The following is a 14,155-nucleotide window of genomic DNA, read 5'->3' on the forward strand; positions in this document are numbered from 1 at the left end:
GCACTTTTCTAAAAACAGAGCTGGAGACTCTGATCCAAAAGTAAAGATCTTGTGTCCAGCGAAAGATTTTGTCTCAAACAGGAGGTGATCAATTACAAGACGATGAGTGAACCCAGAAGCTTCTGCCTTCAACTGAATGGCTTCAGTATTGAGTTCTCCACAGGCCTCCTTCACTTTGCTTATAACTGTACTTGTGAGGGTTTATCTAACCGTAACTCTGGGACTCTCCAAAACCTGCAGGACCTGCTTGTGACAATCATCCTCTGCAGAAAGATACTTTTCTTTGTTTTTATAGTTTGTAGTTTCAGTTTTAGAGACCTGGAGCTGCATAAATCAGTAAACAAATGCTTGTACATACGCAAAATGGAAAACATTCTCAACATGAGGAAGGAATCCTGTTGTTTGTTTAGGAGCAGCTCCGGTTTGTGACGATGTGGAAAGAAAGATGAGATTGAATATTTTCACGGAAGATCCTCTGAAATAGCTGATCTTTTTTCAGTTTGTTGTCATTTCGTTTTTTTGTGTTTGTGGGCTTGACTAAACTGAATTATATTTTGTATCAACATTTTTTTAATCATCACTGACAAACATAGGAATATGTTTGAAAGATTCATAAAAAAAACGAAGTCATCCTTGGAGAATCCAATCACTTCATCAGTCTGTGAACTCGAAACACAAACAGGAAGAGATCCTCACGTCTCTGACCCAATAGAGAGTGTGCTCGTTGGTCGTGCACAAAGCAGATCCGGAGCTCCGATAGCTGACATAACTCTTCCTGTCACGTGTGAAAGCCCCCATAGGAAGGAGCAGCAGGTCAGAGTCCTGCCACCGCTCTACCAGACTGTCCAGGTTGAAAGCCCAGATCTGGATCACCAGGGCCGTGTGCTCCTGTACTCCTGCATGTGCTTCACCCTCTGGGCTGGGGAGAAGGCCTGTCCTGCAGACCCCCACCGGCCTCGGTTCTGCCCTCCGCCCTCTCCCAGCCGCGCTCTGCAGTTGCTTGCCTCCGAGCTCCGCTGACCGCGCGGTACCTGGCCGTCCTCTACGACAGACCCAGTTGAACCTGAAGGCCTCCATCCGCCGGCTCGGGCGTCTGTCATGGACGGCAGGGGAGGGAAAACTGAGGAGATGGGAGACCTGCAGAATGAGGCGAGATGGTTCACCGTCAAAAGGGGCAGACGGACACAGCGAGGACCCATCATGGAGGACATGCGAGTGCTCCTAAACGGAGCCTGAGACCATAACAAAGACCCAACCAAAATGGACGGGGAGGGGCCTCTAGGCACAAGTTCAGTACAGACCCGACTAAAATCACAGCAGCAGAACATCAACGCTCACACTTAAGACATCCTTACAATTCAGAACTAAAACATAATTATTAAACATGTTATGTTTATTAATTATACATGTAATACTTGTAGATAAATACATGTTATGTGTATTACATGTATAATTACATGTAAATAAATGCATGCATTAACATCTCTCAAATTAATTTATGTATTTCATTACACGTGTATTACATTCTGCTATACGTGATAAATATTTGCACATGTATAACAAGCGTTATGGTATGTAAAATGTATACATGTTTTACATTTATTATTACACGCAATAACACGTAAAGAATGTAGTACCTGTGTACTTGAAAGTGATAAATATGCAATTACCAAGGAGATAAATGTACATGTAAATGCACACCATGCCCTGCAGAACTGAGTTCTTTTCCAGACTGAACCTCTACACTCAGCAAATTTAGGCTTCTGGAGCTCCCTTCTCCATTGATGTGTTTTTCCACACATTAAAGTTTGGATCAAGGATCTCCATGGTAACGCAGTTTGTCACCTCCTCAGAACTTTAAACAGCACTGGGAAAACTGTAGTTCATCAGGGTCTTTGGACATCACAAAGGAACTTTGCAGGAATTTGTAGCTCACAGATTCTTCTTTCAACCAACAGGGTTTCCAGAGAAAGTGAGAATGAAAGGCTTTCATTTGCTTCCTCCCCGTACTGCTGGAACACCAACAACCACCGACTTCTTTTTTTGTTTTTTTGTTCAGCTCAGTTAAGCGTGAAGCTGCTGACCTTTTTCTAATGTCACAGCTTCTTTCAGAGCAGCATTTTTGTGGAGCTGTAATCAGACACGGCGATGAAGATCAGGTATTCTGGAGGTGAGACGTCACAGAATCCTGCAGAGCTGGAAGACCTGCTTTTGTAACACGCCAAGGCCGTTTCCAACGTTTAAAATAAAAATATCATTTCACTACTTTCACGTAATGACAGACATGTAATGAAAGACAAAGGTCTGGAGAACATCTGTTAATATTCCGCATTTACAAGTCAGAATATCAACAGAAAATCGTTAAAAACATTGTAAAAAAAAAATATATATATATATATATATCAATTACTTTAAATATTTAAAATTGTTATGGCATTAAACCATTTCAGAAAATAAGAAAATAGAACTTCCCTCCATTTTAGTAAAGACATTTAAATGTTTAACCTATAAAAGAGCCCAAAAGAAAGTCTGATCTTGATTAGAGACTTTTTCTAAACACATTCTAGTGAAAATATATATATATATTTTTTAAAGTAGCATTTTTGCAGAAAGCCAAAAACTGTTGTTCAGCTGGAATTTCAAAGTGTGTTCAAGGCAGAATGAAAAGCAATGGAGCTGCTATGGACCTCCACCTTCTTGCGGCTTCACCCTCTCCGTGTTACTTGACAGATGTTTCCCCGTCAGTGAGCTTTTGTGCGTCCAGTGCTGCGGTGTGAATACCTGCTCTGGAGTGTGTGAATGCTGGCCGAGCTGTGTGTGTCTGTGTACTCCCGAGTCTGACCTGGCACGGGCCTTAAACCTGAGAAAGCACAAGTGCTCACAGATGAGGACCAGAGCAGACTTTGGAGGTGCTACTAATCGATCAGACGGTAATCAGAAAAACCACCAACAAAAATACCACAAACAGACTTTTTTTCCCCCACAATGGAAACACCTTCCAAATAGAAAGTTTAGCCTGATTTAAGGCGCTTCTAGTAACTGTAAATTAAGAAATGCTTCTTTAGAGCACGACAGACAACAATCATGTTCCTTCTTCTGCATATTTATTAGTATACTCATTATGTTTTGATGAGATAAAAACAACAACAACAACAAAAAAACCAGTTGGGGCTCTGAAATGTTCTTTTGAGTGCTTTTCTTTTCAAACTGCCGTGAAAACATGGAGTAAACAAGTTTCATTGTCCTGTGACAGCTCTGTCCCAGAATGCAACAGGCACCTGGAGGCTGACTCGAAAGCAGAAAAGATAAAAAAAAAAAAAAAAATACTACAAAGTATTTAATCAATATAATCGTCCTCCAAAATAAAAATGGAAGTTTCCTAAGGCATAGGCTTCAGAGACTTTTCCCTGACTCTTACCTGGCAGGCGTCTGTCCAGCAGTCCGGCAGCTCCGCTGTCCATGTGCTGGCTGTACAGGCTGTGGCGGGCAACCAAATTCGGCTGGCTGCCAACGGAAAAGAGGAGGACCAGCGCAGCGAGGAGGAAAACAGAACAGAGGAGGCGTAGGGAGGTGAGAGGGCATGGCGGGGCAACAAAAGAGGAGAAAGGGCAAAAGAAAACAAAGGGACAAAAACAAAAGATAAATAAAAATGTCTTAAATAACTGAAAGATAAAGACAAACTTAAATCATTTGTTAATATATTTAGATAAGATGATGGAGAGAAGAAACCATCTCAGCTTTCACCAATAGTTTTCTGGTTGATTGACAGAAGGTCTGAACAACAAACGGGACCACACACACGAGGTTCAGCTTCTTTAATGTTTCATATAAAAAAAGGCAAGCAGACACGTTCTGTGTTTCAAAGGGGAGCGCGGTGCTCTTTGCTCCTCTGAACTGGGAGCAGCAGGTGGATCACAGAGTTCTCCTCTAACAGGAGGAGCAGCTGGGATTCAGGGAAAGCCCGGCTGAGGTCTGCTAAGGGAACTGATCTCGCGGACGGCAGTGAAAGATGAGATGGTGAACGCAGGAGTGGTCAGAGGAAAGAAACAGGACAAAATGATAAGGAGGAATGAAAAAGAGAAAAAAGAGGAGCCATTAGAGAGCAGGAAATCAACAGGGGACAAGAAACAGGAAGTGGTCTAAGAACTTCAAAATAAAATCAGAAAAGTAATTTTATTCTTTTGTTTTTAAATCAAATCAAAAACAGCCCACAAATCAGGAAGTTTTTTAAGTTGTTGACATTTGACCGCTTTCATTTAAGATAGTTGAGTGAGAATTTAAAACAGTAAAATAAAATGATAAAACAACGGAATTAAAGCATGAAAATTAAGATTATATTTATTCAGCTCACAAAAAAGAAGTTTCAAAATAAAATAAACTCAAAGGCATCTTCATGGAAAAAAAAGACTAGTTAATGTAAATGTATGCAGGAGAGAAATAAAGAAAATATTTCTAAAAGGTAAAATACTGATGAAAAAAAAACCTTATTACAAATCCAGGACAGGTCCTAAACTCATCATAAAGAAGTAAAAAGATTTTATATTATTAACTACAGAATCCCATAAGTTAAAAGAATTTAATTAAAAAAAAAAAAAATTCTGTAAGAAAAAGTTAAGAATGTGAATATGTTATACAGTAAAATATGTCAAAGCAAATATGAAATAAAAGAAAGTGAAATAATTCAAAAAATAACAGCATAATCGTAGAGAAAAAAAACTGTTTAAATGTTTTGAAATATAATAACTATACACAAATTTTTTACATTTATAAAGAAAAAAAAAGGTTCTCTTTTGCTTAAATTCCTTTTTTATTCCTTTGAAAAATGTAGAAAAAAATTGAACTATTCTTTAACTTTTGGACTAAAATATATTCTAAGAAAATGTGTATTATAAAAATGAAAAGTTACAGTCATTTAAACTGATGGGATAGTTCTAAATACACTAAAAGAAAATAAGAAATTTTGAGAGGTTAAAATGTTTTTTCTTTTTGGATTTGGACTTCATTTGTCTTGGCTGTTTGACTCTTAGTTGCAGTTTTAAGTAAACTTACTGATTTTTTTTGAAAACTGCCCAACTAGTATTATCAAAAATAGGGGCGGGGGAGACCTTAAATTAATCTGGCTCTTTTATTCCTTTCTAGTTTTAGAGATTTTCATTGGAGCCTATATTTCTAGAATAGATCCCGATTAACAGACCTGTTTTTTACGTTCACAATAATAACATTTAGGATAATAAAAGCCCCATATATGTAATTTCTGATTAAGGGTGACTCTGAGCCATACTATTAAAGGTCTCAACTGCAGAATGAACAGGGAATCAAACCCCCATCTCTACCTGCTGCGTCTTTCTCTGCCGCCCCCGATGAGAGCTGACTGACGGCTCTGGTTCCTGGTTCCTCCAGGGGAAGACGACACGCTGACCCGATGAGGTGCCCTGGTTGGGGACAAACCCACACTCAGGGGTGGGGAGCACTGGGAGGATCCCGACCGCTGAGGAGACTGGTGGGGAGCAAACGGCCACGGAGGAGTCCTCTGCTCCTGACGTACCGCTGGACAGAGAAGAAGAACGTTAGTTTCTAGAACCTGAGAAGTCTTTTTAAAACGACACTGAAAAAAGAAGCTGAAAATTAACAACGGCTGAAGTGCTGAACTGTCCGCAGATGGTTATTAAAAGGTAAAACATTGTTTTGATGTTTGAAGTTTTAAAGACAACTAAAAGTGCATCAAGAGCTGAATTAAAAAAAATACTTGAGTTCATTTACAGTGGCTAAAAGTTTTGGCAGCTAGCCTTTCATTATTCATTTTTATGAGGAAAAATGCTGATTTAGTGGAGAATATTTCAGAAATGATCAGAGGAAACTTGATACTTTTTGTTCAGTCATCCATTTAAACATCTTCTCATTCCAGAACAGGATTTACACTTGTTTTTTTTTTCATGGCTTTGTAAATCATCAGCCTGAGTCATAAAGCTGTCTTGTTTGACAGCTCTGTTGCGGGATGTGCTGCATCCATCCACCTCCACATTTGTCTCTTTGCACATACAGCAGTGTCCGTTTAGGCCCCAAAGAGCGGCTCACCTCCTCTCTCCATTAAAGAGTAAGGCTTGATCTCTCCATCTGGCTTTTTGGGGGGAGTCTTCCTCAGCTGGACTGCTGCTGAGAACACAGAACAGAACAGTTAGAATAGTCGGCCGTAGAGTCTAGTTGCTTGAACGATACTCGGTTATGCCCTAAACCTGATTTTATAGAGGACAGACATAACAAACAGAACTTCCGGGTTGAAGCATGTGCTTTTTAAATGCCCTCTCCCCTTTAATATGTGGCTTCAAACACATTCAGATAGGGGAGGTTTATGTAAATTCATCCACATTTACATCAAGCTACATGGGACAGCACAATATCTGACAATTTTTCCCCCTGATATGTCATTTGAAGCCGAAATAAACAGGTCCAGGATGTGAGCATTAAAGAAAAATGACCTGGAAGTGACATTTAAAGACAAGCTAAACTCTGTTTTTGGAAAAAAAAAAGCTTAAAAAAGGGGGTTGTTATTTTTAGGCCCTAAAGGCAAGTGTTTGACTCTGAAAGTTCCTCTTGGATTTGTAAAGCTTCAGGCAGTATTTTGTGTTTTGTTTGAAGGCTTGTGTGTACGTTTCATGTGGAGGAGGGAATCCCAAAGTTGAACAGATGACAGTTTCTGCAGCTGATTCTGAGTTCAAAAGCAGAGAAGAATGGCAGCCTCTGACAGGAAGACAGAAGAAGCTGCAGCAACTGAGGACGCATGAACAGCAGCAGAACGGTGGGAACTGCAGTCAGAACACACATGGAAGCATCACAGGAGGTCAGTGATAATGAGCAACCTTCTAGTCCAGCACAATAAAAAATAACTAGAGGGAAGCAGGATGCTCTGGTGCTGGCTGTTCTTGAGGTTTGGGCTTTCTTCCTCATTTCTCTTTTTTCACGATGCGTTCCATCGGTTGTGTGTGTGTTTTTTCCAGAGTGCACTCCAGCGGCGGAACAAACAGAATGTCTTCTGCGCGGTACTCTGAGCTCACAGGAGGCAGTCAGTTTGCTCCTCTGCTGCAGGAGCAAAAGCAGGCAGACGCAGGGGTTCGGAGGGGTCGGGGACTAACATATCGCTAGAATGTGTGGTTTGGTACAGGTCAATAAAAGGAGGCAAACAGAGGAGAAGGAGGAGAAGAAGGAGCTCAAGCATGATGAGGGGGAGGATGCAGGCAACAGGAAGGAAGAAGTGTTAGAAAAGAAGAGTTCTTACAAGAAGCCGTGCATCCTCTGATCCGTCAGAGGACAGTGGGCGGAGCCTGTCAGGGTTTAGTGAAACAAAACACTTTTGGTGTGTAGAAAAAGAAGAAGAGCAGCAGTTCTGGATTCAGTCAATTACAGAAGGCTTTCATGGAGGCAAACGTAAAATAGAGTAAAAAACAAATGGTTTAATTCCTAATCAGATCAGAAACTAAATGGATGAACGAAAATGAAAAAAAGCAGAGGCATGCCAAATGCTGGTGACAGCTCCCTCCAAAACAAGGACAGGCCCATTGGCATGACAGTACAGCAACAGCAGGAATGTAAACTGCAGAGCGAGGCGAGGGGGGCAGGTTAGGGAACGCCCCCGACCAGTGCTTGGCTCACTGTGAACAAAAGCCCCTGACAGGAAGAGGAAGAAGAGGACCAGTGGGGAACACCTACCTGCTCTGTTGAAGAAGAAGTCCTCAAATACCACAAAGTTGTTGACCTGCATAGATGAAAACAGACACACTGAGATGCTGGTTGAGCAGAAGCTGCTGTGGAGACCCCTTGTGTAACCTGGGCGCGCCTGTGCACTTTCCCCCAGAAACCAGACGAACAAGTTGGATGAATTCTGTGCCAAGGTTTCCAAGAAGAAACACCTTCACCTTTAAAACCAGCCCTGGTGGTTTTTTATGTTTACTTGAAACTTGAGAGTCTCTGTGCTGTCAACAGCACGCCGTTTTCTTGTTGAGGAGGTGATCTGTGTGGAAAAGCCCTCTGTGACGTGGGAGGGTGGGTTGAAGAAGAAACTGGAGAACGAACTCAAACTGCAGGTTGAGTTTCAGCTCGTTTATGACACATCACATGCGTTACAGAGCAGAAACTCATTGGTACAGAGCCCAGCAGGTGCCAAGGGGTTTAAAAAATATACATTTAAGATTTTAGGTAAGTAATCCATGTGCATGGACTGTTAGAGGACAATTTAGAAAAGAGAACAGTGTATTCATCTACACCTTCATTACTAATCTGAGAGAACGATTTATTAATCTGAATCGAGAGAATGGTTTATCAATTTGGAAGCACAGATTAAAAAAATTGAGAGTACAGTTTTGTTCATATGTTTTCTTGAATTGCTCATTTAATAAGTGCTGTTGTTGCAAGTTTTCAGGCTCAAATGGTTCAAATCCCTTTTGGTTAAAGAATCAGGAACCTAAGGAATTCCATCTGTGATAAGAATGACTTCAGGCAGTAACCTCTGAGTTGATTTTGAACTTTAAACATGTAAATAAGTCAGTGTTTTATATCTAAAAAGATCAGTTTGATGTTTTTTTGTGTGTGTGATCTGAGCAGCTCACATTCTTCTTGTGTCACTTTGTTTGAGTGACGCGCACAGCTGGAGAGGCTCAACCAGCGTAAGGCTGCTGGACCTGATGGCATCAGTCCCCGGGTACTCAAAAACTGTTCCAGCCAGCTATGTGGTGTACTTCAGCATCTGTACAACCTGAGCCTTAACCTTCAGAGGATCCCAGTGCTGTGGAAGACTTCCTGCCTTGTCCCTGTGCCAAAGAAAAACCATCCAGAGTCGCCTAGTGACTACAGGCCTATAGCACTGACCTCCCATGTTATGAAGGTCATGGAGCGGCTGGTGCTGTCACATCTCAGACCCCTGGTGAGCCCTTTCCAAGACCCACTGCAGTTTGCATACCAACCCAAGGTGGGAGTGGAGGATGCACTGCTATACCTGCTGCAGAGAGCATACTCCTCCCTGGAAAAGCCTAACACCACAGTGAGGATCATGTTCTTTGACTTTTCTTCAGCCTTCAATACCATCCAGCCGAGACTGATGAGGGAGAAGTTAGAGAAGACGCAGGTGGATGCCCCCCTGGTCTCATGGATTGAGGACTACCTGACAGGCCGACCTCAGTTTGTGAGACTGCAGAGCTGTGTGTCTGACACCCTGACAAGCAACACTGGAGCCCCTCAGGGAACCGTGCTGTCCCCCTTCCTATTCACCACATACACAGCTGACTTCCAGTACCACTCTGAGCTCTGTCACCTCCAGAAGTACTCTGATGACACAGCTGTAGTCGGGTGTGTGAAAGATGGATGGGAGGAGGAGTACAGGAGCCTCGTGGAGCGCTTCGTCAGGTGGTCTGGGGAAAATTACCTGCAGCTAAATGTGGCCAAGACTAAAGAGATGGTGATTGATTTTAGCAGGAGAAAGTCTTCGCCTCCCCCAGTCTGTATCGGTGGGACGGATGTGGAAGTTGTCTCGTCCTACAAGTTCCTGGGAGTACATCTAGACGATAAACTGGACTGGTCCACAAACACCGAGGCCGTCTACAAGAAGGGCACGAGCAGACTTTACTTCCTGAGGAGACTCAGGTCCTTCAATGTTTGCAGCAGGATGCTTTACATGTTCTACCAGTCTGTCATGGCAAGCACCATCTTCTTTGCTGCAGTGTGCTGGGGTGCTGGCATCAAAGCAAAGGACGCCAACAGACTGAATAAACTCATTAGGAAAGCAGGGTCTGTCATTGGCCTCAAGCCTGCCAAGCTGGAAGAGGTGGTTGGGGACAGACTACTGGCTAAACTGGGGACCATCATGGACAATCCTTCCCATCCCCTCTTCAGGGAGGTGGACAACCTGAGAAGCAGTTTCAGTGGCAGGATCATACACCCTCGCTGTGCCAGAGAACGATACAGGAAGTCATTCCTGCCATCAGCCATTAGACTCCACAACTCATCTGGCAGACTCGGATGTACATGAAAATTCTAGTTTCTAGTCACAGACTACACTTTTCAAATTGTATTTTACTCAATTTTTGTCCTGTTCTACTCTCTGTATTTTTTGTGTCTGTGTTTGTCTTTACCCCCCCCCCCTCCCCCCCTTTTCCCTAGTGCTGCTACTGCAACTAAATTTCCCTTCGGGGATTAATAAAGTTCTTCTTGAATCTTGAATCTTGAATCTTGTTTATGAGAGAAAGTTTTCCTAAAAACCTTCAGAGACACAGAGAATCACATATTTCTGCTGAGCTCTCCAGAATAAATGTGAGTGGTGATTCATGTTCAGGTCTGGGGGTAATCATTACAGATGTACAGTAGCACAAACCAGACAGATGAGTGACAAGCATAAGGATGAGATAAGGAAAAGCTGAGTGAAGAAGGAACAGCTGGAGGAACCTAAAAAGGTGGAAGCAGAGAAGAGAGGACATCTAGTGGCAGAGAAAGGTAACAACAGCAGATATATTTCAAATGGATCAAACTCTACAGAAACGACTAGAACCTGATTAGTACCTTCAGCTCCACCCAGATGACCATGAAAACATCTACATCTATCATCCATCTAGCTATTTAGATCATCTCTAAAGTGACCACCAGCCCAAGTGGGGATCAGCGGTCTGTGGTTAACCGATTTAAATTACCCTAAAAGGACCCAGAAAGTCTAAAAAAAAGCCACACATCTAAAGCTCCACTTAGGATCCCACTGCTCCTCATCCTCAGGATCTGCAGTTTCCTCGCCTACAGCCCAAATCTTGCTTCACTCAGATGACTCTCCTCTGATCTTTAAAAGGAAGTTACCTGGTTTGGATTAAAAACGCTCTACCACAGGTTCATGAGGAGACAGTCAAACATGTTGTTCAGTTGGACAAACTCAAAACTCTATTTAGGATAAGTATGTGACATGACAGGAACTATATCTGAAGATCTGGCTTCTCCTCAGATCCAGCCAGTTCCAGGCAGAGCAAGGGGGGGGGGGGTTTACGGTACCTGAGGAACGTTCTGCGTCAGGGAGTAATGCTTCTCTAGAAAGGACAGCAGCTTGGGCGAGGGCCTGTCGTACGCCATCCGCCCCGGCTCCACGTTCTTATGCTGTGACACAGAGATATGACGGTGATGATCTGATGGTTTTCCTCCTCTCATGTCTCTCCAGAGGACTTTAGATTCACAGGAAGTTATATGAGGAAAAGTCTATGGTTTTCAGGGTAAAGAAGAAGAAAAAATGTTAACCTAGAAGTTCTGGATTAAAATGAATTGAAAGAAACTTCAATGAGTAACTTTGACCAGAGAAAACGGAAGGTTTTATTTCATTTGGGAAGATATGGCCGACCTCACGTCCATAAAACAGCTGAACATTGATGCTTTTCACTTGGAAGGTGACGAGAAGATGGAGAGACACTTCACCTGCAGCATGAAGTCAAAAAGCTCCAGCCCATAGCCGTGTCTCTGCAGGTTCTCTGCAATATAGAAGTCCAGGACACACAGGGGCTCCGCCTCCACGTGCACACCATGCCGGTCCTGCACGGCAACGAGAGTCACTGCAGGACCAGGAACCGGGGGAGGAGTTAGGAGGAATAAGAGACTCACCAGCAGGAATAGCTTCTTATGCCCGACCTTCAGGAAGCCCACAACGGCGCCTCGCCCGCTGCAAACATGAGACATGTGTGACAACAGCACCAGAGCTGAGCGGGTCCACCTGACCAGCGTAGACAAGGGAGGGGGAAGACGTACCCGCTGCATTCTCCGTCCTTCAGGAGGTACAGCTGGTGCCGCTGAGACTGCAGCTTGGAGGCGCTGGTCACCGCCGCGGTCAGCTGCTGCGCCTGTGGGGACCGCAAACATGACTCAGCATGCAGAGTGAGGTAAACAGCGACCACCAGTTGATTTAATATTTATTCCCTTTGCATTTTGAAGGTTCTTATCAAAAGGTTTTTAAGTGTTTTAGCCAGTTGTCATGATGTCTGATTGAAACTTTTCATGCAGGTCTGCTCCATTGCCTCCTATTCTGTTAACCCCCCCAAAATGAGTTTGTTTGGTTTAAATACCACAAATAAATAAAAAAATCAGTGAAGAGTACCACCTACAGAGTTTTCTGAGATGTTTGAAACTCCTGACCCCACTAAAAGGAGCAAAGGTAGATCTAACATCAGGTCATGTTATTGCAGGGCTTCGGTTCTTCAAAGCCAATGGACTAACCGTTTTGCTGCTCGTTCCAGATATTAGCTCTGAAGAACTGACATCCCATAATCCCGCCCCCGTGCACTCACCTTTGCCGAGGCTCTCCCCAACTCATCGATGACCGTAGCAAGGTTCGCCTGGAGATCAGGTCTGGTGGAAGGACAGAGACAAAAAAACAAAACAACAACAAACAAAAACAGCAGAAAATTCAGAAACGCAGCAAAGAGCTCAAGATCTGCGCTTCACTCGCCATTTTTTATTCAACTGCAGGTGGATTAAAAAAAAAATACTGATTGATTGATTAAAAGATAAGAACTTTAGTCCCTGTCAGACTTGACACGGTTTTGGATTAACTTCTTTTTAAAACTTTGTGTTTTGATTTAAAATCTAAAATTTTCAACAGAAAAAACCCCCCCAGAAGGTTTGGACACCAAACATGACCCTTTGTCTGAATGATTTCAGAGCAGTTTCTCAGCTCATAAAACATGTTGAAATCCTGGAAAAAAAAAAAAAAAAAAAAAAAAAAAAATCACCCAGTAAAGCAGAAGATTTAACCCCTTTATTATTCAAATGTGTCCACTCGTGTTTGTAGTCCCGTTTTAAATTTAAAATGAGTCAATTTATCCCCCTTTTGGATAATAAATTGGAGGTAAAAACAAAAAAGTTGGACCTTTTAACGCAGGAGAAGTTGGAGACTGACTTAAGCATAACAACCCCTTTAGATGTATTTTAAGTAGCTGACCTGGTTGTGTAAATTTGTTTTTTAAAGTAGAAAATGTAAACATCTTCAGAAATATCTGCAAACCAGCGAGGAGAGAATTTGACGAAGCTTCATAAGGAGTGGAACTTCTCACCTGGACTTGGAACACAATAACTAAATGGTTGCTCAGTGATCTTTAGTCCTGCTTTTATATGAAATAACATTTGGATTTGTTTTGTAAATGGTGGTCTACAAAACACCACCATGATCCCGCTTCTGAACAAATCTGTGGAGATACTGGTCTCCTTTTTCTAGCAGGACTTTGGTCTTGTTCACACTGACAGAAGTAGCAGTTCCTGGTTCAGAACCCATTGTTGATTGACCGGCAAATGGCCTGAGCCTGAACCATGACGTAGAAGATGACATCATCAGAGCAAAAAATCTGAAGAGCTAACGGCTGCTGTCAACTAATGCACACATGTATTAAAAAAAATATTAGATTATAAGGGAGTATGGCGCTTTAATGTAGTAATACTTTTAAACTTAAAAATAATTTGATATTTAGAGATAATTATAGATGATTTATTTGGAAGGGGTGGTGCTACATGATCAAAACATGCTAACAAAGAGAGCCGGCATCCTCACACCCACCTCCTAGCCGTCCAACGGTCCGCTACGAGATTCTGGTCAAGGAAGGAGATCCGTTCAGTGAATATCTGGTTGATATCAAAGGGAAATTCCATCGTCCGGTTCGATCCGGACCGGTACCCCGACGAAACAGCTCACACGGAGGCTCCGCTGCTTATTAGCAGCTGTTTGGCAGTTATCCGGCACGCAGCGACGTCCACCTCCGCGGAGGCGGACCTACAGTGACCAGAAGTGGAACCCCAAGCAGGTTTGGGACGAAACAAGAAAAGTATAGCAAGGTTCCGGCAGACCTGCAGAACCGGCATTTATGGTCACGCCTGAGGATCCATAGAATCCGCCGGGTTCAATTTAGGTTCGCGTCATCAACACGCAGGCGCGTCCAGAGGGGGCGGAGTCTGGTGGACCATGCCGGACACTTTTTTGTCAACATCAGAGCGAGGGAACAGTGAAAGGTTTTTACGCAGTTAATTTAAAATAGTTTCAGTATTTTTCACTAGTTTCCCACTCTTTAAAAATAAAACTTTTCTTAAAGTTGTATAAAACTATTGTTAAAGAACGATGTTTATTTAAAGTTTCTAATGATGTTAGCTGAGCTAGAAGCTT

The 14,155-nt window shown here is 42.6% G+C and overlaps 1 protein-coding gene across 19 annotated transcripts; it reads right to left on the minus strand.

Annotated features, from left to right (window-relative positions):
* Positions 1–547: 547 nt before the first annotated feature.
* Positions 548–13,927, minus strand: atat1 (alpha tubulin acetyltransferase 1). 19 transcript variants are annotated; one of them, XM_078954702.1, is made up of 13 exons: positions 13,556–13,927; positions 12,294–12,354; positions 11,758–11,849; positions 11,614–11,671; positions 11,431–11,544; positions 11,017–11,118; positions 7,705–7,750; positions 7,274–7,319; positions 6,076–6,150; positions 5,334–5,547; positions 3,419–3,504; positions 2,782–2,860; positions 548–1,137 (listed from the first exon to the last, which is right to left on the minus strand). In XM_078954702.1, the coding sequence occupies exons 1-13, from the start codon at positions 13,645–13,647 to the stop codon at positions 655–657; spliced, it is 1,548 nt and encodes a 515-aa protein (XP_078810828.1). In that variant the 5' UTR covers positions 13,648–13,927; the 3' UTR covers positions 548–654. The 19 variants fall into 19 exon arrangements, 18 of the variants coding, with proteins under 18 accessions (XP_078810828.1, XP_023815831.1, XP_078810833.1 ...); XM_023960063.2 differs by having other exon boundaries at positions 6,076–6,153; XM_078954707.1 differs by lacking the exon at positions 7,274–7,319 and adding an exon at positions 2,085–2,130 and having other exon boundaries at positions 6,076–6,153; positions 11,017–11,217.
* Between the last annotated feature and the right edge of the window lie 228 nt (positions 13,928–14,155).

Source organism: Oryzias latipes, chromosome 11, assembly GCF_053564925.1.
Source record: "Oryzias latipes strain Hd-rR chromosome 11, Olatipes_Hd-rR_3.1".
In the NCBI taxonomy this organism is placed as follows: Eukaryota; Metazoa; Chordata; class Actinopteri; order Beloniformes; family Adrianichthyidae; genus Oryzias; species Oryzias latipes.

Bases quoted from the DNA above. Each gene is read 5' to 3' on its own strand.
- atat1 (XM_023960062.2), bottom strand. From the start codon at position 13,647: ATGGAATTTCCCTTTGATATCAACCAGATATTCACTGAACGGATCTCC. The intron at 11,545-11,613 runs GTGAGTCTCTTA...GTTGCCGTGCAG, and splicing joins ATAAGAAGCTATTCCTGCTG to GACCGGCATGGTGTGCACGT. The intron at 5,548-6,075 runs GTGAGCCGCTCT...TTCTCTGTCCAG, and splicing joins CTCTTTAATGGAGAGAGGAG to CGGTACGTCAGGAGCAGAGG.